Source organism: Lagenorhynchus albirostris, chromosome 2 (assembly GCF_949774975.1).
Source record: "Lagenorhynchus albirostris chromosome 2, mLagAlb1.1, whole genome shotgun sequence".
Taxonomy (NCBI): domain Eukaryota; kingdom Metazoa; phylum Chordata; class Mammalia; order Artiodactyla; family Delphinidae; genus Lagenorhynchus; species Lagenorhynchus albirostris.
Window position 1 is genome coordinate 160,461,435 of NC_083096.1, and position 26,516 is coordinate 160,487,950.

Below are 26,516 nucleotides of genomic sequence, written 5' to 3' on the forward strand. Positions count from 1 at the left end.
TGGGTTATTTTCACTCATAATTTGATCTTAACCAGAGATTCTTGCATGCTTCCCCTTAGGCAGATCCTTTGTTTCCTAATCTCTCTCCATAAAATAAAGAGAGGTTGGGAAGAAATGGCACACAAAGCTAGTGGCATTGACTTACTCAGGTTTTAAAGGGTAAGTGATATGACCTTTCCTTGAGTAGTGGAAACTCTCCAAGTATCCAAATAGTCAGCGGCTCAGAGGATCAGCCTCCAGCTGGCTTGGAACACAAGATTTTAACAAATCCTACTAATAGGTGATTCAAACCAGCAAAACAATTTTTGTCTTTCATGGCTTCCAACAGCCCCCCACAAACCATCACCTGAAGAAACACTAAAATCTTTTATCAGCAGCATACTAGCCTATTAGGATTTTTCCAATATTGTCTTAGGGCAAAAGGAAATTATTATTAAAGTATTTAAATAGGTGAATGAGTTAATCAAATTTTGGTTTTTAAAGACCTCTCTGGCTTCCTTTTGGGACATGGATTGGAGAGAACAAGAGTAGATATGGGAGACCTGTTAAGAGGCTATTACGGTTATCTTGGTGTGATCTCTAATGATGGCCAAGACTAGGTTGGTGGTGTAGAGGTGGAAAGAAGTAGGAGGACTTAAGAGCTGTTTCAGAGTAACTTATGCAACTCAGTGAATGATAGTACCATTTATTGCACTGGGGTGAAACTAAGTGAAAAAGATGGTTGGGGAGTGAGGTAAGAAGGTGAAAGCCTGAGTTTAATTTTGCACGTGTTGTGTTTGAATTAACTGGGTTGATAACAAGTACATGTATATAGGTGTGAGCAGGAGATTTGGTAGTTACTAGCTCATAAGTAGTAATTGAAGCAACTGAAGAGGATCAGTTAGGGAGAATGTAGAGTAAGAAGAGAAGAGATAGGGCCCCAAGGATTGCTATTATTTAAATGATTAGGAAGAAGAACAGCTGCAAAGAAATCTGAGTCCCAGCAGCCAGAAAAGTAGGAGGAAAACTAAGACAGTAAAATAGAGAAAACCAAAAGAGGAGATTGTTTCGGGGGGAGTGAGGACTAAAAAGTATTCACTGAATTTAGCAACACGGAGGCCATCTGTGATCTTAGCAAGAGCATTTTCAGTGGTGTGATGCTGTGTAGAATTCAGACTAGAAGGGGAGATAAGGAATGGAGAGCAGAATAAGAGACACCTTTCAAGAAATTGGCTGTGAAAGGAAGGAGCATGAGCTAAAAGTAGACGGAGGGGAAGATACGGTTAGAGACATGCTCCATTCCCCTAACATCAGTGTCTGCACTGGAGTGGTACTGGCAAGAGCACCGGCTTCATTTGGCTGTCACTCAGCACTGAGAGCCTGGCTAGACCTCCCTGCTGGCTCTGAGCCTGGACCCTCAGTGAAACATACCTTTGTTTTCCTTGTCACAGGGTAAAGGATGAGCAAGGTGGGGCACTGGCATTAAACCAGCTCTTCTGCTTCCATAACAGGAGGTTCTCGGGGAAGAGAAGGTGAAGGAGATACTGAAGGAGCGGGAACTTAAAGTTTACTGGGGGACAGCAACCACAGGCAAACCACATGTGGCTTACTTTGTGCCTATGTCTAAGATCGCGGACTTCCTGAAAGCAGGATGTGAGGTAAGAACTAATGTTATAAAGCAAGCAGTTGCCCTTGGGCAATGGCCAAAAGAGAGACTTAACAAGACTTACCTCACTTGTTTGGAGGTACTTGGACGAATTCACATTTTGATGGCCCCTTATCTGTTATGCCCAGGTAACAATTCTGTTTGCGGATCTTCACGCATACCTGGATAACATGAAGGCCCCATGGGAACTTCTAGAACTCCGAACCAGCTATTATGAGAATGTGATCAAGGCAATGCTGGAGAGCATTGGGGTACCCTTGGAGAAGCTCAGGTTCATCAAAGGCACTGATTACCAGCTCAGCAAGTAAGTGCTCAGTCATCCACCCTCCTTGTGGCTCTGGTGCTCCTAGCTAGTTACAGGCCTGGGGAGTCAAGGATTAGAAGTTGTTGGGCTCTACCTGTTAAGAACCATTAAAAATTGTATACACTTTGTCCTTTTAATTCGTCCATCAAAAATCTACTGACTAGTAAATGCCTCGGTACCATACTGTTTGCTGGAAATATAAGTGTAACCACAACAAAGTCCTTGGCCTTGCAGACCTCACAGCATATGGGAGAGTGGTGAAAAACTCAGTCTCACTTTCTCCTTCCAGCCTCAGCAAATAATGATAAAAGAAATGTGAAAGAAAAATTTATATTTGTAACATTAACATACATATAATTTTATGTCCTAATTTTTTAATGTACAGTTTCCTAAGTAACTGCCGCCCACTCCCCCTATCCCCTGCCCGCTGCCTCATAGTTTCCACATTCTTTAATTTTTTTAACCTCTCAAATAAGCCATGTATCACTCTAATGGTCGCTTTTGCATTTAAACCCTTAGAACAACTTTTTAAGGTAAGCATTGTTCTATCCTATTTCACAGATAAGGAAATAGATTCAGATTTAACTTTCCCAAGTTCATGCAGCCAGTAAGTAAAAGGACCATCATGTGAACCCAGATCTTGCTTACAAGTTGATTTCTTTTTTTACTTCATCTAACTTAACTTTCTTTACATTCCCCACTGTTGGACATTTAGAGTTTTAAATAAAGCATATACCTCAGAGATATTGCAGGTTTGGTTCTAAACCACCTCAATAAAGTACATATCACAATAAAGGGGGTCATATGAATATTTTGATTTGTGCATATAAAAGTTATGTTTACACTATACTGTAGTCTGTTAAGTGTGCAGTAGCATTATGTCTAAAAAAAAAATGTGTGTGCCTTAATTTAAAAAGACTTTGTCATGGGCTTACCTTTTGGCATAGTGGTTCGGAATCCACCTGCCAATGCAGGGGACATGGGTTTGAGCCCTGGTCCGGGAAGATCCCACCTGCCGTGGAGCAACTAAGCCCATGCGCCACAATTACTGAGCCTGTGCTCTAGAGCCCACGAGCCACAACTACTGAACCTGCACACGAAGAGCCTGTGCTCCGCAAAAAGAGAAGCCACTGCAATGAGAAGCCCATGCACCGCAATGAAGAGTGGCCCCCGCTTGCCGCAATTAGAGAAAAGCCCGCATGCAACAAAAAAGACCTAACACAGCCAAAAATAAAATAAATTTTAAAAATAGATTAATTAAAAAATAAAAACACTTTGTTGTTAAAAAAATGCTGACCATCATCTGAGCCTTCAGCAAGTCATAATCTTTTTGCTGGTGGAGGGTCTTGCCTTGGTGTTGATGACTGCTGACTGATCAGGGTGATGGTTATTGAAGGTTGGGGTGGCCGTGGCGGTTTTTTAAAATAAGACAACAATGGAGTTTGTCACATCAATTGACTCTTTCACAAACAATTTCTCTATAACTTGCAATACATTTTCACAGCATTCTACCCTCAGTAGAACTTCTTTGAAAATTGGAGTCAGTCCTCTCAAACCCTGCCACTGCTTTATCAACTAAGTTTATGTAATCTTCTAAGTCTTTTGTTGTCATTTCAACAGTCTTCATAGTATCTTTTTAAAATTTTATTTATTTTTTTATATAGCAGGTTCTTATTATCCATTTCATACATATTAGTGTATACATGTCAATCCCAATCTCCCAATGCATCCCACCACCCCCCACCACCACCACTTTCCCCCCTTGGTGTCGATATGTTTGTTCTCTACACTTCATAGCAGCTTCACCAGGAGTAGTTTCCATATCAAGAAACCACTTTCTCCTCTCATCCGTAAGAAGCAACTCCTCATCCGTTTAAGTTTTATCATGAAATTGCAGCAATTCAGGCTCCACTTGTAGTTCTAGTTCTCTTGCTGTTTCCACCACATCTGCAGTTACTTCTGGCACTGAAGTTTGTTTTTTTTTTTTTTTTTGGCACTGAAGTTTTGAACCCCTCAATTTCACCCCTGAAGGTTGGAATCAACTTCTTCCAAATCCTGTTCATGTTGATGTTTTGACTCCTTCCCATGAATCACAAATGTTTTTAATGACATCTAGAATGGTGAATCCTTTCCAGAAGGTTTTCAATTTACTTTTCCCAGATCCATCAGAGGAATAGCTGTCTAGAATGGTGAATCCTTTCCAGAAGGTTTTCAATTTACTTTTCCCAGATCCATCAGAGGAATAACTGTCTATGACAGCTATAGCCTTACGAAATGTATTTCTAAAATAATGACACTTAAAAGTCGAAATTACTCTTTGATCCACAGGCTGCAGGATGGATGTTGTGTTAACAGGCATGAAAACAACATTAATTTCATTGTGCATCTCTGTCAGACCTCTTGGGTGACGAGATGCTGCATTGTCAATGAGCAGTAATGTTTTGAAAAGAAACTTTTTCTGAGTAGTAAGTCTCAATGGTGGGCTTAAAATATTCAGTAAACCATGTTATAAACAAATGTGCTGTCACCTAGGCTTTGTTGTTCCATGTATACATCACAGGCAGAGTAGATTTAGCATAATTCTTAAGGGCCCTAGGATTTTTGGAATGATGAATGAGCACTGGCTTCAAGTTAAAGTTACCAGCTATATTTGCCCCTAACAGCCTGTCCTTGAAGCTTTGAAGCCAGGCACTGACTTCTCTCTTGCTATGAAAGTACTAGATGGCATCTTCTTCCAATATAAGGTGGTTTCGTCTTCATTGAAAATCTGTTGTTTAGTGGAGCCACCTTCATTAATTATTTTACCTAGATCTTCCAGGTGACTTGCTACAGCTTCTACATCAGCACCTGCTTCTTCACCTTGCACTTTTATGTTATGGAGATGGCTTATTTCCGTAAAACTCATGAAGTCTGAAGCTCGCAAAACTATTGATTTCACTATGGCAAAAAATTTCAGCTTGTTGAAGGCTCAGATGATGGTTAGTGTTTTTTAACATTTATTAATTAAGGTATTAGATTTTTTTAAATAAGGTATTACATTTTAAATAAGGTATTACATTTTTTTAGGCATAATGCTATTGCAAACTTAATAGACTACAGTATAGTGTAAACATAACTTGTATATGCACTGGGAAACCAAAAATCTGTGTGACTCACTTTATTACAATATTCATTTCCTTGCAGTTGTCTGAAACTGAACCCACAATATCCCCAAGGTATGCCTACAATATGAAAGATCACTGATCACAGATCACCATAACAAATATAATAATAATGAAAAAGTTTGAAATATTTAAGTTACCAAAATGCGACACAGAGACATGAAGTGAGCAAACACTGTTGGAAAAATGGCGCCGATAGACTTGCTTGATGAAAGGAGTTTGCCACAAACCTTAAATTTTTAACAAACACAGTATTTGCAAGGCACAATAAAGTGAAGTGCAGTAAAACGAGGTCTGCCTCTACTAAGAAATTCACCCAGAATACAGCCCAGAGAGATGGACAAAAAAACTGTAAGCATGGTTGAGATGTGGATAAGAACTTTTGTTTCCAACAATCTGGCAGACTAGGTACTCTGACCAACCTTCCTGCTGAAAAACATTTTTTTTAATTTATTTATTTATTTTTGGCTGTGTTGGGTCTTCGTTGCTGTGCACGGGCTTTCTCTAGTTGCAGCGAGTGGGGGCTACTCTTTTGTTGCGGTTCACAAGCTTCTCATTGCGGTGGCTTCTCTTGTTGCAGAGCATGGGCTCTAGGCGCATGGGCTTCAGTAGTTGTGGCTCATGGGCTCTAGAGCGCAGGCTCAGTAGTTGTGGCGTACAGGTTTAGTTGCTCTGTGGCATGTGGGATCTTCCTGGACCAGGGCTCGAACCCACGTCCCCTGCATTGGCAGGTGGATTCTTAACCACCACGCCACCAGGGAGACCCTGAAAAGCATTTTTAAAATGCTGCATAAGGGACTTCCCTGGTGGTCCAGTAGTTAAGAATCCACGTTCCAATGCAGGAGACGAGGGTTCAATCCCTGGCTGGGGAACTAAGATCCCATATGCTGCAGGGCAACTAAGCCTGCCGGCACTTTAGAGCCTGCATGCTGCAACTACTGAGCCTGCTCCCTATGGAGCCTGCATGCACTCCACAACTAAAGAGAAGCTGGCGTGCTGCAGCTAAGACCTGATGCAGCCAAATAAATTAAAAAAAAAATGCTGGATAAAATATTTTTAAAGTTTCCTAGATGCTTCAAATAAATGAATTGGCAAATTAGTCAAGAATACTCAGTGGCGGGCTTCCCTGGTGGCACAGTGGTTAAAAATCCTCCTGCCAGTGCAGGGGACACGGGTTCAAGCCCTGGTCTGGGAAGATCCCACATGCCACGGAGTAACAAAGCCTGTGCGCCACAACTACTGAGCCTGTGCTCTAGAGCCAGTGAGCCACAACTACTGAAGCCCGTGTGCCTAGAGCCCGTGCTCCACATCAAGGAAGCCACCACAACGAGAAGCCTGCTCACCGCAATGAAGAGTAGCCCCCACTCGCTGCAACTAGAGAAAGCCCGCGCACAGCAACAAAGACCAAACTCAGCCAAAAATAAATAAATTTGTTTTTTTTTTTTTAAAAAGAATACTCAGTGTCCAGAAACCAAGTGAAAGTGGAAATACAAAGAGATTTGTATTTCAGTTAATCTAAGATGCTTTCAAAAATACTGCTAATTAGAGACTTCCCTGGCAGTCTAGCAGTTAAGACTCTGCACTTCCACTGCAGGGGGCACAGGTTCAATCCCTGTCAGGGAACTAAGATTCTACATGCCATGTGGCACAGCCAAAAAAATAAAATAAAAACAACAAAAAAAAGCATTGCTAATTAATCTATGACATGCCTTTATTTTAAAAAGTCACCTAGATTTCAGAGATGCTAAATGTTTAAAAAAATGTGTCTTAGAATCTGTAAAATACAAGAACACTTAAGACTACATGTACCTTGAGGGAGCTGGTTGAATTGTATGTGCTTGAATTTTGATTTTTGTGGCCTCACAGACCACAATGGGAAAAAAAAAGAGGAAAAGATAAAACTAGAGTACTAGGCCAAAAGGTCCAATATTTGAGTAATACGTGTTCCAGAAAAGAGAACAAAGAGTCAGAGGGAAGGAAATGAAGTACTAATTTAAGGACAATTAAAGGACATGAGTTTCCAGATTGAAAGGACCTGTTGAGTGCCTAATAAAATGAATGAAAATAAACCCACACTAAAGTACATTGTCTTGGGACTTCCCTGGTGGTCCAGTAGTTAGGACTGTGCACTTCCACTGCAGGGGACACAGGTTCAGTCCCTGGTCTGCGAACTAAGATCCCACATGAAAAATAAATCAATCAATTAATAAATAAAGTGAATTATCTTGACATTTTAAAGCACTGGGGACAAAAAAAAAGTAATATACAAACTTCCAAAGGGACAAAAGAAGTCACATACAAAATATCAGGAATCATGATGGTTTTGCGTTTCTCCAAAGGAATAGTGAAAGCTAAAAGGGGTTGAAGCAAAACCTTTAAAATTCTGAAGGAGAGGAATTTCCAACCTAAAAATCTGTACCCACCCAAACTACCTTTCAAGTGTAGTGATAAAATATCTGAAAATATTTATTGAAAAAAAATTATTTTCATGTTTTTGTTGGCTATTTGTGTTTCCTTTTCTGTTAATCAAGTATCTATGCAAGTGTTTTGGCCCATTTTTTAACTTTTTTTTTAAGAGTTCCTTGTGTGTTCTATATACCAAGTCCTTTTTCATTTATATAGCATGAGTATAGAGAATTAACTACTGGAACAGAATAAAGAGTTCAGAAATAGATCCTCACAAATATGGAAGCCTGATATATGCCAGAGCTGGCATTGCAGGTCAGCAGAGCAAGAATAAACTTTTTAAGAAAAAATGGTGCAGACACAATTGGTTATCCACATAGGGAAAAAGATGATCCCTTCATTCCAAGTAGATTACAATTTTAATTGTAAAGGCCAAACTACAACACATATAAAAGACAATGTATAGGGCTTCCCTGGTGGCACAGTGGTTGGGGGTCCACCTGCCAATGCAGGGGACGCGGGTTCGTGCCCCAGTCCGGGAGGATCCCGCATGCCGCGGAGCGGCTGGGCCCGCGGGCCGTGGCCACTGGGCCTGTGCGTCCAGAGCCTGTGCTCCGCGGCGGAAGCGGGGGCCGCAACAGTGAGAGGCCCACGTACTACAAAAAAGACAATGTATAAAGCTGTCCTATGATTGCAGGTCAGGGAAAATTAAACCAGACACACCAAAAGCACAAATCACAGGAAAAGATAGATGAATTTACCTTCATTACAGTTAAGACCTTCAGTACATCAAAAGTAAGATAAAGTAAAAAGACAAGCCACCAACTGGGAGAAGATGTTTATAACATATATAACTGACAAAGGAGTAATGTCCAGTATTATATGTCAAAAACTGCAAAATCAGTTGTCAAAAATGAATCAATCCAGTGGGAAAAACTTAAATAGGCATTTCACAGAAGAAACCAAACAATGAGTACATTTGCTTAACCCCCTTGGTTATTATTCAAAGAAATACAGGTTAAAATTACAGTGAGAAACCATTCCTGCTTACCAAATTGGCAAAATTTAAAATAGTGAGAGTATTAAGTAATAAAATTGATTAAAAGCCGCTCTGTAAAATAGTTTGACATTATCTTGAACTGAAGTTCAAGATGCAAATTCCCTATGATCCAGAAATTCTACTCCTAAGCATATATAAAGGAACTTGCACATGTACACCAGGATACACATATGAGAATATTTATAGCACATTGTTTAGAGATACAAACATAGTATAAAACAGGAAAGAAATACAAAAGTTCAGGCTCGTGGTTGGTTACTCTGGAGAAGGAAGAAATGGGATTGTGGAGGGGTGCACAGGAGCTTTACAAGTGTAGGTCCCTTTTCTTAAACTGAGTGATGGGTATTCTATTCTTAATATTGTTCATTATTCCTTACATGTGTTTAAGTTAAAAGAAATAAAAAAAGACAAGGAAGATAGACTGAAGAAATTCTGATGTTTATTTAATAGGCATTCCAGAAGAAGAGAGTAGAGGGGAATGGCAGAGAAGCCCTATTTCAAGAGATAAGCAAAGAAAAAGATTAAATTAAAGCCATCTTCAAAAAGGAAAAATAAAAAAAATAAAGTAGTGTTTATTTTTTAAAAGAATATCCTTTTTTCTGGCTGTGCCACATGGCATGCGGGATCTTAGTTCCCCAACCAGGGATCAAACCCGGGCCCCCTGCAGTGGAAGCTGGGAGTCTTAACCACTGGACCGCCATCGAAGTCCCGATAAAGTCATATTTTAAAGGAGAGGATGGACTGCTCACGTTTTAGAAATTACCAGGCAGTATGCTCTCTGAATGTCTTAAGATTGAGAGAGTAAATTAACACCACCCTTCAGGATTAAACTGAGGCCTGGGCCCTGTCTTACAGCTGTCCCCTCTTGTCTCTTCTCAGAGAGTACACGCTAGATGTGTATCGCCTCTCCTCCGTGGTCACACAGCACGATGCCAAGAAAGCAGGAGCTGAGGTGGTGAAGCAGGTGGAGCACCCTCTGCTGAGTGGCCTGCTGTACCCAGGCCTGCAGGTACCTGGGAGGGATGGAGTTGCCTGATGACCTTTTTTGCTCTAACTACTACTGGTCACAAACCTCTCTCTCAGCCCCAGTCAGACCCACATACTGGCTGTTCCTTCACCTTGCCGTAGGCCTTCCTTCCTGTCTTCCTTTCTCCCACTGCCCCTCCCCCAGGCTTCCTGGACCACTCTTTTTTTTAATTTATTTATTTTCTTTAGTTATTTTTGGCTGCATTGGGTCTTCGTTGCTGCACGCGGGCTTCCTCTAGTTGCGGCGAGCAGGGGCTACTCTTCATTGCAGTGTGAGGACTTCTCATTGCAGTGGCTTCTCTTGTTGCAGAGCATGGGGTCTAGGCGTGCATGCTTCAGTAGTCGTGGCACGCGGGCTCAGTAGTTGTGGCTCGTGGGCTCTAGAGCCAAAACTTGTGGGCTTACTTTCTCTGCAGCATGTGGGGTCTTCCCGGACCAGGGCTCGAACCTGTGTCCCCTGCACTGGCAGGCAGATTCTTAACCACTGTGCCACCAGGGAAGCCCCTGAACCACTCTTTGCCTTCTTCCCCTACCTGTCTGTCCTTTAAAACACTGCTAATCTCACATGTCTTCTTTACGGGTAATCATGATCCCTTAATTGAAGAACATTAATTTCAGAGTGATAAGTGAAAATAAATTTTAAGCATGATCTTATTTCCCATTAAGCAAAACAAACACATCATATTTCCTGTGTGTGCATATTTGTGTGAGCATGGAGAAAGCATGGAAAAATTCAAACCAAGCTATTGATACTGGTTATTAGCTCAGGAAGGTAGGCTGAAAATGTCGATAGACTTAGCTTTTCCTTTGTATATTTCTCTGTTTGGTATAAGAAAATCAAGTCATACAAACTACTGTATATAAAATAAACAAGGTCCTACTGTATAGCACAGAGAACCAGATTCAATGTCTTATATTAAATTATAACGGAAAAGGATCTGTAATAGAATATATGTACATAGATATATACATATGTAGAATATATATATATTTTATATACATATATAAAAAACTGAATCACTTTGCTATACACCAGAAACTAACACACATTTAAATCAACTAAACTTTAATAAAAAATTTTCTTTAATTTAAAAAATAAATTTTTTTTTTTTAAAGTTGAAAGAAAGAGGGCTTCCCTGGTGGCGCGGTGGTTGAGAGTCCGCCTGCCGATGCAGGGGACACGGGTTCGTGCCCCGGTCCGGGAAGATCCCACATGCCGTGGAGCAGCTGGGCCCGTGAGCCATGGCCGCTGAGCCTGCGCATCCGGAGCCTGTGCTCCGCAACGGGAGAGGCCACAGCAGTGAGAGGCCCGCATACCGCAAAAAAAAAAAAAAAAAGTTGAAAGAAAGAAAAGAAAATCAAGTCTTCCCTTGGCCAGGCACTCTAGATCTACAGTGTCCACTATGGTAGCCTCTTGTCATAGTCATATGTGGCTATTGAAGTAATTAAAATTAAAATTTTTAGTTCTCCAATCACACTGGCTGTTATTTCAGTTTGCAGTTTGCTCGTGTGGCTAGAGGCTAACCTGTTGGACAGCACAGATATGGAACGTATTCATCCTCACAAAAAGTTCTGTTGAACAATGCTGTTCTCACATTCTAACTGCTTGCTCACCTTCTCTTCCTCTCCCCCTGAATCCAGTCAGACACTAAATGTTATCAATTCTATTTCTTTTTTTTTTTTTCCTCAACCACTGCGCCATCAGGGAAGCCCTATCAATTCTATTTCTTAAAAATCTCTTAAATTCATTCTTGCTCTACGTCCTCACCGACTTGGTTCATTGTTATTTCTCACCTGGCCTCTCACAGCAGCCTTCTGGCCGTTTTCTTTATCTCTAGTCCTCAGGCCACCACTCCACACTCTGCCGCCTTACTGGTGCGATTTTTCTGCTATGTGTGAATCATGTTTCTTCCCTCCTTAAAATCATTCACTGGCCAGGATGTTGCTAGGCACCCTCACATGACATTCAGGGTCCTTACCAACTTTACTTTTCTTTTTTTAAAAAATTAATTTATTTATTTTTTGGCTGCGTTGGGTCTTCATGGTGCAGGCTTTCTCTAGTTGCGGTGAGCGGGGGCTACTCTTCATTGCGGTGCGCGGGCTTCTCATTGCGGTGGCTTCTCTTGTTGTGGAGCACAGGCTCTAGGCGCGCAGGCTTCAGTAGTTGTGGCATTCGAGCTCAGTAGTTTTGGCTCGTGGGTTCTAGAGCGCAGGAGCACGGGCTTAGTTGCTCCGCGGCATGTGGGATCTTCCCAGCCCAGGGCTCGAACCCATGTCCCCTGCATTGGCAGGCGGATTATTAACCACTGCGCCACCAGGGAAGCCCTTTACCAACTTTTCTAACCTCATCACTCACCACTTCCCACATCCCTTGGAGTTTGTGCTTTTGCAGACTGAATCACTCATAATTTGCCTAAACACTTCACACCTCTGTGCCCTCTCACATTCTGTTTCCTCTGCATGGTGAAAAGCATCTATATATTCAAAACCAAGCTTAGCCCACAATCTGATTCTAGGAAGCCTTCACCACCACCAGTCTGAACAGAGATAATAATTTCTTTCTTCGTGTTAACATGTTCCTTAAATGAACATGTAAGTTAGCCCTTGACATGCTGTATAGAAATTACGTATTCACACGTCTCTCTCCCCAGCTAGTTAATTGGCTTCTTGAAGGCAGAATCTGGGTCTGATTCATCTCTGCGTCCACAGGACTGGCACTAGGCCTGACATCTAATAAGTGATAGTAACTGTTTATACTAGTTCAGTCTTGCCACATTTTTCTGAGCTCTCACAGGACTTCCTTTTTATGCCAGTTATTTGACACTTATCACAGGCTGCCTTATTCACAGGTACTTTTGACATGACTATGATATGTCTTCTCTCCCTTCCTCACTGGATTGTGAGCTTCCTGAGAGCAGAGACTCTTCTTATTTTTTTACCCCATGACATCCACATCGAATATTGTTCACTGCAGGCACTCAGCAAATGTGTATCTAGCTCTTGAAGCCAACAGGAAGGCTGAGTGCTGCTTATTTGCTTCCTGGTTCTACCTTTGGAAAATTTTAGTGGTTTTCAAAAGTTTCTGATTTCTTAGACCCATAGAGAGGAAATACAGTAGGAGTTTATGCTCATGTGTTTCTTTCCACAGGCCTTGGATGAAGAGTATTTGAAAGTAGATGCCCAATTTGGAGGAGTTGACCAGAGAAAGATTTTCACCTTTGCGGAGAAGGTTAGAGTCCTTTTTTTCCTGTCTTTTTTTCTTTTGACCCGCAGAGGTGTGCATTAAAGTTTCTTGAATGTGCCAGTGCCAGCAATCATATGGTATGGTAGGTATTATTCACCTTGTTTTGCAGATGAGAAAGCTGAGGATAGAGAGAGTAAGAAAGGTGTCCGGTATCACACAGTTAGTGACTGAGCAGGAATTAGCATTCAGATCTGTCTGACTCAAAAGCCTGTGCTCTTGCTGCCGCCACCAGGAAGCTGCCCCCAAAGCTGCTGGATTTGCTTCTTTTTTTCTTCTTCTTCTTCTTTTTTGCTTCTTTCCTAGTAGCTCAGTTTCCAGGGAAAGCTAACAGCAGTCAGAACTACTGTTCTTTCCCAGACCATTTGGTCCATATTGCTCTGGATCTTAAATAAACGACTCATCTCTGAGATGAGGTTTAACAGGGTTTAAAGGAGGAAATTAGCACAAACCCATAATACTTCTTTTCTGGGAAAGAACTTGAGTAAGTTGAAAGGGGCTATTGAGAAGTGGTTGGTATTTTTGAAAGCTTCTCAAAACCTCTTATTGGTAAGGGAGTAGAGAAAACACTGCTAGTAAAAAAGTAGATTCCTGATGGGTGATTTGATGACTCTAAAATGTTTCTACCCTTTGTCCAAATAAGTATACAAATATGTCCTCAAGATATAATTTTATTTTGTTTATTTATTTTTTTGCGGTACGTGGGCCTCTCACTGTTGTGGCCTCTCCCGTTGCGGAGCACAGGCTCCGGACGCGCAGGCTCAGCGGCCATGGCTCACGGGCCCAGCCGCTCCGCGGCATGTGGATCTTCCCGGACCGGGGCACGAACCCTTGTCCCCTGCATCGGCAGGTGGACTCTCAACCACTGCGCCACCAGGGAAGCCCCAAGATATAATTTTAAAAGTGCAACTTCGGAGTTCCCTGGTGGTCTAGTGGTTAGTATTCGGCACTTTCAGTGCTGTGGCCCAGGTTCAATCCCTGGTGGGGAAACAGATCCCGCAAGCCATGTGGCACAGCCAAAATTAAAAAAATTTTTTTAATTACAAAAAAATTAAAGTACAGCTTGACTTATGTATAAAAGTATTTGTTATTTTATCAAATTAAATCAAAATCTAGGAAATAAACTTACATTCAATGGCAAGGGATTGGTTAAATACATTATGATAAATCCTCACAGTGGGATTTTTAAAAAATTAATTTATTCATTTATTTATTTTTGGCTGAGTTGGGTCTTCGTTGCTATGCGCCGGCTTTCTCTAGTGGCGAGCAGGGGCTACTCTTCGTTGCAGTGCGCAGGCTTCTCATTGCAGTGCCTTCTCGTTGCGGAGCACAGGCTCTAGGTGCATGGGCTTCAGTAGTTGTGGCTCACGGGCTCAGTAGTTGTGGCTCATGGGCTCTAGAGTGCAAGCTCAGTAGTTGTGGCGCATGGGCTTAGTTGCTCCATGGCACGTGGGATCTTCCTGGACCAGGGCTCAAACCCGTGTCCCCTGCATTGGCAGGAGGATTCTTAACCATTGTGCCACCAGGGAAGTCCCCTAACAGTGGGATATCATATAATATTTCAAAATGTTTTTTGGATATATTTAATAAATGGGGAAATGTTTACAGTCCATGTATTTTTATTATTATTCAAGTATTGTTTATTCTATTTTATCTCCTCTATTAACTTTTTAGTTGAACCTTTTATTATTCTAGCAAAGGTATGGCCTATGGCCTGTTTTTGTATGACTCAGAAGCTCTAAGAATGGTTTTTATGTTTTTTAAAGGCTATTAAAAAAAAATGAAAACGAATATGCAGTGGGGACCACTTGTGGCCCACAGAGCCTATAATATTTATTATCTGACCTTTTACAGAAAAGTTTTGCTCAGCCCTGCCCTAGAGATTGCAACATCTGTCTTTATAATTTATTACAGTTTGTTAGATATTTTTACCACTTCCCAACAATGCAAGAACCTACAACAGTTTTACCCCATTTATTGCCCTCCTGCCCTTTGTGCTGTTGTCATATATTTCATTTTTACATATATTTTAAATCCCAGGGCTTCCTGGTGGCGCAGTGGTTGAGAGTCCGCCTGTCAATGCAGGGGACGCGGGTTCGTGCCCCGGTCTGGGAGGGTCCCACGTGCCGTGGAACGGCTGGGCCCATGAGCCATGGCCGCTCCGCAGCATGTGGGATCTTCCCGGACCGGGGCCCTATAATTGTTTTTTAAACAGTCAATTTTCATGTATATTTACCTCCACTTACCCTTTCTGATACTCTTGATTTCTTCCTGCGGTTCTGTGCCTCTGTGCTTCCCTCCGGGATCATTTTCCTTTGGCCTAAAGACCCCCTTTGTGTTTTCTGTTTGCAATGCAGGTCTCTTGGTAATGAGTTCTTTCCGCTTTCTTTTGTCTGAGAACATCTTTCCTTTGCTTTCTTTTTTGTTTTTTTTTCCCTTGGCTCTCATTGGGTAAAAAATTCTAGGTTTGTAGTTATTTTCTTTTAGCATTTTAAGGAGTTGTCCTGTTGCCTCTGGCATTTATAGTTTCCATTGAAAAGTCACCTGTAAGTATCATTGTTTCTCCTTTGCAGATAGTATATCTTTTCTCTGGTTGCTTTTAATGTTTTCTCTGCCTCTGATTTTTAGCAATTTGACAATGGTGTTTTTAGCTTTAGTTTTCTTTGTATTTATCCTGCTTGGATTTTGCTGAGCTTCTTGAGTCTAATGGTTGATATTTTCATCACATTTGGAAAATTGTCCCCTACTATTTCCTTTATTGTTTCTGTCCTCTTCTGTCTCTCCTCTTGAGACCCTAATTTTACACACATTAGACCTCTTGATCATGTCCCACATGTCTCATAGCCTGTTCTGTTGTTTCCCTCTGTGCTTTAGTTTGGTTATTGTCTATTGATTTTTCTTCATGTTCATTATTAATCCTGTCTTCTGTTAAATCCATCCAGTATTGTACTGTGCCATTTTAGAACTTCCATTTGATCCTTTTTTATAGATTCCAATTCTCTTTTATAGTTCTCCATCTTTTATCCATTTTGTCCATCTTTTCCACTGTTTCCTTTAACACACCAATCGTAGTTATTTTGACATCCTGATCTCCTTATTCCAGTATCTGGATTATTTCTGCATCTGCTTTTATTGACTGTTTCCTCTTGGCTATTAGTCATTTTTTTTCTGCTTCCCATTTCTAGTACTTTTCAGTATATCAGAGACACCGTAGATATGCTGTAGAGGCTCTGAATTATATTTATAGAGTGCATGTTTTCTGTTTAATTACTGACTTGTCACCTTGATTCTGTCAAGGGTGGATTTTAGGCTTTGTTAGAATAGGTCTATTTCAGTTTGCTCTTACTCCTATAATATGGACCTTATCTTAGTATGTGGCCTTTCTGGGGTCTCAAACTGAAATCTTAGGGTATTTCACAAAGCCCTCTCTGCTTTGATTGGACCTAAACTTCAACTTCTGTCTCCCCAGCACTGTGGAGCCCCTAAAATTTGTTCAGGTCTCCAGCCTCCCAGAGCCTGTTCTCTGCTGGGCTTCCTGCTGTCTCTCCGAATGAACGCACAGCTATGAGTCAATCAAGAAAGCAATGGAGAACTTTGACCTAGATTTTTGGAGGGGGCTCCCTTCTCTCTGGAACCCTCCCCAAATCCTAGCCTCCTGGTAGCCCTGAATTCCAATCTCTATCTCCTCTGCTTAGTCAGACTGCTGCTCTCTGCTTGGTCTCTTTTTTCTCAGCACTCAGTTTGAAAAAAATGCCCTCAAGGAGAAAGCCAGGGTGGATGTAGGGTCACCTAACTCCCTTCTCTCAAGATTTGTAGCCCTACACTTGTTGCTGTCTAATGTCTGCAAATGGTTATTTGCAGCTTATAGAAATGGAATATTTCTATATTTCCAGCTTTTAGTGTTGTTTATGGCGGTAGGGTAAGTCCAATAGCCCAATGTAATACTAATAGAAAAACAGTAGGAAAAAAAAACCCTTGTTAATATTATGATCACCACCGAAAAGTTATATATTCAGTAGAAAAAAAAGATGGGCACGAATATATCAAACTGTTATGTGGCAGGCCAGGTTAGATGAGATCAGGGCACCGAGGAGGAATGCATACTAATATCTGCTTTCGTGTGTTTCTTTCTAACCCCCTAGTACCTCCCTGCACTTGGCTACTCAAAACGGGTCCACCTGATGAACCCTATGGTTCCAGGATTAACTGGCAGCAAAATGAGCTCTTCTGAAGAGGTAGGTTGCCAGCTCTGACTTGAGTTGAGAAATCTTCAAGAGATGAAGAAATTGAGGACTAGAAAGAACAGTAACCTGGCTAACTAAAATTCTCAAATATCTGAGCTATAAGAAATCTTAAGTTATCCAATTAATTCCAGTGGTTCTTGAGTATTGAAGGACCCAGGGAGCAGTCCTGATGAGATCCAATCATAATTTTAAGTTTTACCGCTGCTGATAAAAAGTACGAGCAAAAGGACTTCCCTGGTGGTGCAGTGGTCAAGAGTCCGCCTGCCAATGCAGGGGACACAGGTTCAAGCCCTGGTCCGGGAAGATCCTACGTGCCACAGAGCACCTAAGCCCGTGAGCCCCAACTACTGAAGCCCACACTCCTAGAGCCTGTGCTCCGCAACAAGAGAAGCCACTGCAATGAGAAGCCCATGCACCGCAACGAAGAGTAGCCCCCCGCTCGCCACAACTAGAAAAAGCCCCTGCGCAGCAACAAAGACCCAACGCAGCCAAAAATAAATTAAAAAAAAATGTACAAGCAAAAGTAGTTTCTTCACCCATAGAACTGTAATAAAAGTCAGCCTTATTAATGAGAAGGCTGTGGTTGCATTTCACCAATTAGCATCTTTTTTAAAAAATATTTTATTTATTTATTTGGTTGCACTGGGTCTTAGTTGCTGCCGGCAGGTTCCTTAGTTGTGGCTCACGGGCTCCTTAGTTGTGGCATGCGAACTCTTAGTTGCGGCATGCATGTGGGATATAGTTCCCTGACCAGGGATCAAACCCAGGCCCCCTGCATTGGGAGCTCAGAGTCTTTTTTTTTTTTTTTTTTTTTTTTGCGGTACGCAGGCCTCTCACTGCCGTGGCCTCTCCCGTTGCGGAGCACAGGCTCCGGACGTGCAGTCTCAGCGGCCATGGCTCACGGGCCCAGCCGCTCCGCGGCATGTGGGATCCTCCCAGACCAGGGCACGAACCCATGTCCCCTGCATCAGCAGGTGGACTCTCAACCACTGTGCCACCAGGGAAGCCCGGAGCTCAGAGTCTTAACCACTGCGCCACCAGGAAAGTCCTGAGCATCTTTTTATTTTTCATTTAATTTTTATTTTATATAAAAATTTTATATAAAAAATTAGAGTGTAGTTGATTTACAATGTTGTGTTAGTTTCAGGTGTACAGCAAAGTGATTCAGTTATACATACACATATATCCATTCTTTTTCACATTCTTTTCCCATATAGATCATTACAGAATATTGGGTAGAGTTCCCTGTGCTATACAGTATGTCCTTGTTGACACCAGTTAGCATCTTGATTCTTAGGGTGATGTTTAATATAATGATTTTGATAAATATGATGTCTTTTAACATTTAAAAGTCCTGCTTGGGGAAAGTGCAGTTTTGTTCTGATCACTAAGGCACAGAATAGAAGAATTAGTGGAACTCAAAGATGTGAAAGGTTGGGTTCTGAGTTCCCAAATGTGGCTGATCTTCAGAATCAGCTAGGGGACTTTTAAAAAAGAGAGAGAGAGAGAGAGTTGATTAAGGCCCTGTCCTTAGAGATTCTGATAAAGTGGTTCTGGGAAACAACTCAGGAATCTGTATTTTCTTTCAAAGCTTACTAGTTGATTCTGATTGGAATCATTTTTGGACACTCATCTAGTGCTTTAAGTCTGATTTCTAGATATTTGTCTGATCATGAATTAGTAAATATAGGCATAGAAACCATTATTGTTATTTTTAAAGGAATAGACTCGTTCCTTTTTCTCTCATTAAAATGCCCTATGTGTCAGTTGTTTCTCTGACAAAGTCTATCACTCACCCTATTTAGTAACGTTCACCATATCTTCATCCTGGAAATCAGTGCCAGCAGCAGTTCCTAAATGTGACTGCCGCAGAATCACGTGCAGAGCTTTTTAAAATGCAAATGCCTGGGCCAACCCCAAGAAATTTTGATTTATTAGGTTTGGGTGGAGCTGGTAATTTGTGTTATTTTAAGCACCCCAGGTGATTCACATACAGTCGTATGTTGACCAGAGCTTGGTAACCACTGGACACAAATGGGCGTTGAGTTCACTCACTCCAAAATAAGAAACAAAGCCTGTTACCCTACAAAGGACAAATGGCTCTAGATAATACCTAATACCTGGTGTTGGTGATGGCTGTGAAACAAGTATTCTGACACACTGCTGATGGCAATGTCACTTGATATATGCCTGTCAGAAAACAGCTTGGGGCCTAGCAGTTTTTGGTAGCTATAATCCTAGAGAAGGCAAAAGGACCTCTGCAGAGATGTTCATCATAGCGTTGTATATAGTTTGTAAAAATGAGAACATAATCCAACAGTTTAGAAATTGCCAAATAAATTATGTTGTCACTAATAATTGGGAATATAATACAGCATAAAAATTACAAGCGAAGACTAGGTAGCCACTCAAAAGTACTTATGATACAGTCTCAAGAGAAAAAACACAGGAGGTTTATTCTCCAGCTACAAATTTGTAACGATTCCGTGTGCTGCAAATAAGGCCTGGGAAGAAGAGAGAAAAATTAAAATATTTTTATTTAGTATTGTGAGTGGTCCTTCACTCCGATTAATTCTGCTTTTGTTAAAGTCATTTAATGTTTAAATCTTTGTCCAAAAAAATTAAAATACAGATTAGTTGAGCATATTCTCATTTTCAACCACAAGAGGTCCTCTTTTCCTCCCTGGCTTCTAGGAGTCCAAGATAGATCTCCTGGATCGGAAAGAGGATGTGAAGAAAAAACTGAAGAAGGCCTTCTGTGAGCCAGGGAATGTGGAGAACAACGGCGTTCTGTCCTTCATCAAGCACGTCCTCTTTCCCCTCAAGTCTGGTAAGATACTGCCTGTTTTCTTCTCGGAGGCCAGGCTGAAAAAGCAAAACCAGTGCTGTGATCATACTTGCGGTTTGTCACAGAGTCTTCCTCCAGGGGCTGGCTTCCCCGAATCTCTGCTCTGATTTCTCATATATTAATGTGTGATTGAAGTGGGGATATCGTTGAGTTATCTGTGTGTTTGTTAACAGGGTAGGTTCTAAGTGGGGTGTCAGGGTGAGCAGGGGTGGTAGAAATGAAGGGGTCAGGCAAGTGGACTAGAGGAATACAAAAGAGATGTAAGACACGATCGTTCCCCCGAGCTTGGACGCTAGCTGGGTATACGACATCGCCACACATCCAATTTAAAAACAATAAAATGCCATATGATGAAGTTCAAGATATATGGCAGAAACTACAGATACCCATACATTTGGGCCAGGAATGCTGACTTGCCATTATCAGTGAGTTTGTTGGCATGGATCCTTTTTCTTACAGAGTTCGTGATCCTTCGAGATGAAAAATGGGGTGGAAACAAAACCTACACAGCTTACTTGGACCTGGAAAAGGACTTTGCTGATGAGGTAATACCAGAGGAGGCGTAATCTCCACTGAACTCATTCTGACAAATCTCTCCACGTGGCCTCGCCAGGTTTCTTGTTACGTGCCACAGGGCTCTGTCATCATGCTGTTGGGTCCATATATTTTGTATTAATGGCTTAGATTCACGTGGTTCATGGATTAGATTAGCAAATGGCACAAAACTAATATATTGGTGTCCTAATCACACTCCAAAGGACTTAACCTGGAATGAAGGGCCGACAGACTCAACAAGATGAAGCATTTCAGGGACAGGTACAAAATCAAGGTTCAGAAAAGAGACACAACTATAAAAGAACAGAATAGAGAATACTATTCATTTCGACAAACAATTTAACAAAAGACTCACGAGGTTCGCATGTGTTTGGCACCATGCTAGGGGCTGGCATTACGAAGAGGATTAAATCCTCGTGAAGCTCATAGTCCCTAGGAGAGGCAGACATGTAAATAAATAATCATTTACTGGTTACTGTACCAAGTATACATGGTCCAGAAATAGAACAGGAGGAAGTGATTACCTGGCTGTCTGGGAAAGCTTTATGGAGGGGACAACATCCAAACACGGTTTCACTTGAGGATTAGGAGTTCATGAGGAAGCCTGTGAGGGAGTGCATTGTGCACAGATGTGGTAAGATGAAAACAGCATGGTGTCTAAGGAAGCACAAGTGCCTTCGTCTGACTAGAGTCTACAAGGTGATGGGGGGGCACTGCGGGAGAGGGAGGCAGGGCCAGATCATGAAGGGAAGGAGTGATAACTGTGTATGGGGAATGAAAGGAGGGGTCTTGACTGACTGAATTTGGGCTGAATCAGCAGTGTGACGGGGCTGTCAGAAATGTTCATGAGGTCTTGGCCTCAGCCATCAGAAATGTAGAGTCTGGAACCAGGGAGTTGATCGTCCGTTCAGTTCTACATTGTTCTGAGTACCTTTGGGGTTGTGCATTCAGCCCTGGACTTCAATTGTGTGAGGTTTATTTGACAATCTGGGGTGTGTTGGTGGGGAGAGGAAGGATGCCATGATAGGGAACAGACTGCAAACTGTGTCAAAGCACAGCTGAAAGAACTGGGCGTGTTGAGCTGGGAAGCAAGTATGTGTTCACCCATCCTTGAACACAGGAAGGGCTTTCCTGGGAGAGGGGTGAGGTTCCTTCTAGTGGCACCAGACGGTTGAACTAGGGCTGCGGGTGGGGACCACAGGGAGGCTTGTTTAGGCTTGAAGAACTTTCTAGTGGCCTCAATGATGTGGTGATGGGTAGGGCTGCCTGGCCTGACCTTGCATTCCCCATCACTGAGGTATTCAGGCAGAGGCCAGAGGACCACTGGAGGCAAGGTTGTATGAGGGTTTGAGCATCAAGTGGAAGAAGAGACTCAATGACCTCTGAGGTCTGAGGGCCCTTAAGGCCCATTTTTTGGACATTTGGCAGCTAATTGCTCTGAAACCCTTCTGTCTGCCATCTGAGGCAGCCACAGAACCCACACCCCATGCCTCAACCCTGTGAACAGTCCTTTGTGGGACAGATGAGACGGAATAGAAGAAACGCTTCTGAAGAAAGAGTCTGACAGCGTAACCAGCAGCACTTTCTGTGATGGTGGACACGTTCTGTCTGTACTAACACAGTCGCCACTGGCCACATGTGTCTGTTGAACCTCACAATGTGACCAGTAAACTGAGGAACTGAATTTTAACTTACATTTAAATATGCACATGAGGCTTGTGGCTACCATATTGGACAGTGCAGGTCTAAAGCTTTTCTATTAAAAATGAAACATTCGGGGGCTTCCCTGGTGGCGCAGTGGTTGGGAGTCCGCCTGCCGATACAGGGGACACGGGTTCATGCCCCGGTCTGGGAAGATCCCACATGCCATGGAGCAGCTGGGCCCATGAGCCATGGACGCTGAGCCTGCGCATCTGGAGCCTGTGCTCCACAACGGGAGACGCCACAACAGTGAGAGGCCCGTGTACCGCAAAAAAAAAAAAAGAAACATTCAGGACTTTTCTGGATGGCACAGTGGTTAAGAATCCTCCTGCCAGTGCAGGGGACACGGGTTCAAGCCCTGGTCCGGGAAGATCCCACACGCCGCGGAGCAACTAAGCCCGTGCGCCACAACTACTGACCCCACGTGCCACAACTATTGAAGCCCTCACACCTAGAGCCCACACTCCACAACAAGAGAAGCCACCGCAATGAGAAGCATGCCTATTGCAACGAAGAGTAGCCCCCGCTCGCCGCAACTAGAGAAAGCCCATGTGCAGCAACGAAGACCCAATGCAGCCTAAAATAAATAAATTTATTTTTTAAAAAAAATGAAACATTCCTGAGGAGACGAAGGAATAACCTCAGAAACAAAAACATAGGCATTGTTTTATTACATGTATTCATACCTAGGGGACGTCCCCTCAGAATATCTTAGAAGATCCTTTGGGGCCAGATTTGGATGTAAAAGTGGTAGTCACAGGACATGAGAAGAAAAAATGGAATTACTGAGCTCCTACCATGTACTAGCACTACTCACCATTTTTACCCATGTTAAGTGATTTAATCCTTATTCTGACTCTAGCAGGTAAAGGTATTGTTATTTTCATTTTTTAAGTGAGGAATCCAAAGCTCAGAGGGGTTAAGTGCCTGGTTGGGGGTCAGCCAGCTAGCTGGGACTCACCCCAGGCTCTAACTCCAAAGCCCTGTTGTTCCTTCTTGCTCACTCAGCTCCCCTCTCAGGCTGTCTCTAGCTCCTAGCTTCCCTATGTGAATGTTTCCCTACCTGTAAATAACATGTGCTTTACGCCACTACTCTGAGCATAAATGGAGGGACTAGAAGAAGTCAATTAAAAACATTCAGCCTCTAAAAACCCCCCAAGTTAGTGTGGAATTCAGTGTCAAAAGACCTGGGTCTTGGACATATTAGATAACCTTTTGAACCTATTTCCCCTTCTCTGCTCTACCAGCTTCACAAGCTTGTTCTGAGGTTCAAATAAGACTCTGCTCAGAAAACACCCTGCATCCTATATGCACATTATTCTTAGTAGATTCAGGTGTCCTGTGCCCAGTTCACCTGTTCCAGTGCCCCTTCTCACCTGGCCCTGAACACTTGCAGGTTGTGCACCCTGGAGACCTAAAGAATTCTGTTGAAGTCGCCCTCAACAAGTTGCTGGATCCCATCCGGGAAAAGTTTAATACCCCTGCACTAAAGAAGCTGTCCAGCGCTGCGTACCCAGATCCCTCGAAGCAGAGTAAGGCCAGCTGAGGAGGGGTCGGGCTTGGGGGGGTTGGGTGTGACATCATCAGGTAGAGAGCCTGTCAGTGGGCCTCAGAAAAGGGTCTGTCTTCAATTCAGGACCAAGAAGCCGGTGGTGGGGGCATGGTCTGAAGTGCAGGAATGTCATGCCCCGTTGACTGGTGGAATGGAACTCCAGTCATCTTGAATTTGGTTTGGTGGATACTATGAAGTGATTACATCCTGCTGTACCAACACTGCTGTGAGTGCTGGTTTGAGACATGTACTTTGATCCTTTCACAAAATCCGCCTCTTCAGTTAAGGAGACCAATTGGGTTAGACCATGAGGGTAACAGCTGCTTGGGCAGGGTCTGCGCAGCATCTCAGGGAAGCTCGTCTCTAGATTTTTCCAGTTCCCTTCCACGTGCTCCTGACTGGTTCTTAGTTGGCCAGCCATGCATCAACGATGCTGAGATAACATTGAGAGTCTTGTGTGGCCCTGCCAGAAAAGGAGGAATGGCTGAATATATGTGGAATGCCCGAATGGTGGCAAAGCTACACTTGGCCCCTCCCCTCCCCTCCAGCCCAATACCTGAAGGAGAGAGAGATGAAATCTGGCATGTCACTTCTCAAAGGCTGCTGGCTCTGTTTTAAAGAAGGTATAATTTAGTGGGTAGATTCTGGGGATTCTGCACTAAGTCCTGCTAGTGTCATTTGGGGGGATCAGCAGCTGACCTGTCATGGGAAGGAGGAGAGTTCTGAGCCTTGGGTTCTTCTCATCTCCAGAGCCAGTTGCCAAAGGCCCAGCCAAGAATTCAGAACCAGAGGAGGTCATCCCATCCCGCCTGGATATCCGTGTGGGGAGAGTCATAAGTGTGGACAAGGTACTCATTTTCCACCACGTCCCGGAGAGGCAGACAGGGGTCAGGTTTGTCTGCTTCCATCTGGAGGAAACCTGGCCTGGGATGGGAAGTAACATCCCTGAGGTCATATTGCGAGTCAGAACCCAGGCATCTAATTCCAGGCATCAGGCTTTTTCCCTTTGCTATCTCTGGACCTTATTCAAACAAACACAGCCAGGAACTCAGAATACGGAGGGATGTTAGTCAGAAGGAGCTTGTTTATCTACCAAATCCAGTCTGATTGACTCACCTGGCCTCTCCCAGCTTGTCTGGACTAGCCACAGGCCTTATCTTGGATCAGCTGCTTTGTCCTTCCCTCTCCCCACCCCAGGAAATGGTGAAGGGAGGACTTCCTTTTTCCAGAGGCAGATGGCTATGCAACCAGTGGCCTGGGACCAGTGGTCTGGGTATTTTTTTCTCCCAGTATTGATTTGCTTTTCACCATATTAGACTAACCACCAAAACTACCTTGAAATAGCTGCTGATGCTCTTGTTTCGGATGGTGAAGCCAGCAGCTGCCTCTTGTCTTCCAGTCCCCCCAGGACTGGGATTGATCTGGTGCACACATGGCCATAATGGTGGCCACCCAGGCAGTTCAGGCCATTTTAATCTCTGTTAGAGGTTCCTTCCACTTCTAACACAAGTAATTAGGCTCATGTTACTCAAATCTGCCTCTTTGGGGCCCCTTCTCATGTCTGCTGCCTGGGACCTGAAGAGTTAGCGCTAAGAGGGTTCCTCCAGGGCCTCAGTAAGGAGTGGATGCCCGTTTCTGGAGTCAGAGGGTTCACCAGGCCCCATGATCTATTCCATTATGATGTTCTCTGAGCCTGACATTTCTTGCTGGCAGCACCCGGATGCAGACAGCCTGTATGTGGAGAAGATTGATGTGGGGGAAGCTGAACCACGGACTGTGGTGAGTGGCCTGGTGCAGTTTGCGCCCAGGGAGGAACTGCAGGACAGGCTGGTGGTGGTGCTGTGCAATCTGAAACCCCAGAAGATGAGAGGAATCGAGTCCAAAGGCATGCTTCTGTGTGCTTCTATGTGAGTGTGGACTTGGGGGGTGGGGAGCACAGGGCCTGGGGAGGCCCGGAAGAGGGGGGATTAGCCCACATGCTGCTCTTCCACATGCCAGGTGGAGGCCCTGAGAACACTACCCAAAAGATGATGCATGGAGGGATTATTTACTGTACAAGAGCCGGGGATGAAGCACTTTACCTAAAGTTAACTTTATTAAAACAGGAATTGAAGATTCTAAGCTGTGTGCATGCTCAGGTCTCTCTACTAGTAAGAGGTGAAACCAGGATTCAGACCCAGTTCGCTGGCTGTTATGTCATATACTTGCTCCCCTAAAAGCCCAGATTTTGGAGTCTCTCCTGACATAGAATTTCAGTTCAGCCCTGGTTAACCCAATGCAGCTGATATCCAGAGACGTAGTACAGCAGTGAAGTACTCCTAGGGCCCTGGCATTGAGGGTTCCCTAAATCCCATTAGGCCCCTAGGAAAAGGCCCCAGTGCTTTGGCCTCCATGGCAGCTGGAGACAGTCCATAGCCTCACTCTTATCTTGTCCTGTGTGTCTTCCCAGAGAAGGGGCAAGCCGCAAGGTTGAGCCTCTGGACCCTCCTGCCGGCTCTGCTCCTGGTGAGCGAGTGTTTGTGAAGGGCTATGAGAAAGGCCAACCAGATGAAGAGCTTAAGCCCAAGAAGAAAGTCTTTGAGAAATTGCAGGTAACAATCTGCACTTTTTCCCTCATACCAGGGCTGCCTGGACTGTCTCCAGATTGCTCTGTTACTGAATTCACACCTGCCCTTTTCCCAGCTGGGCCTTCCTGCGTCTAAGCCCCTCTTCCTTCTTCATTCCAGACCTGTCAAATGAGGTGCCTGAGGAGCCTGTGGGCCCTCGCAGGTAC

General features: G+C 43.3%; 1 protein-coding gene across 3 annotated transcripts in view; it reads left to right on the top strand.

Annotated features, from left to right (window-relative positions):
• The window catches only part of YARS1 (tyrosyl-tRNA synthetase 1), a 30,679-nt gene that overhangs the window by 1,822 nt on the left and 2,341 nt on the right, over nt 1-26,516 (top strand). Inside the window, exons 2-13 of one of the 3 annotated variants that reach the window (XM_060140666.1) lie at nt 1,491-1,637; nt 1,774-1,949; nt 9,456-9,585; nt 12,751-12,831; nt 16,986-17,078; nt 19,782-19,917; nt 20,395-20,480; nt 23,588-23,723; nt 24,494-24,591; nt 25,457-25,650; nt 26,193-26,334; nt 26,470-26,512. In XM_060140666.1, coding sequence (XP_059996649.1) covers nt 1,491-1,637; nt 1,774-1,949; nt 9,456-9,585; nt 12,751-12,831; nt 16,986-17,078; nt 19,782-19,917; nt 20,395-20,480; nt 23,588-23,723; nt 24,494-24,591; nt 25,457-25,650; nt 26,193-26,334; nt 26,470-26,512 — 1,462 coding nt within the window. The remainder of the gene's footprint in view (nt 1-1,490; nt 1,638-1,773; nt 1,950-9,455; nt 9,586-12,750; nt 12,832-16,985; nt 17,079-19,781; nt 19,918-20,394; nt 20,481-23,587; nt 23,724-24,493; nt 24,592-25,456; nt 25,651-26,192; nt 26,335-26,469; nt 26,513-26,516) is intronic. The other 2 variants (XM_060140665.1, XM_060140667.1) reach the window with 2 other exon arrangements.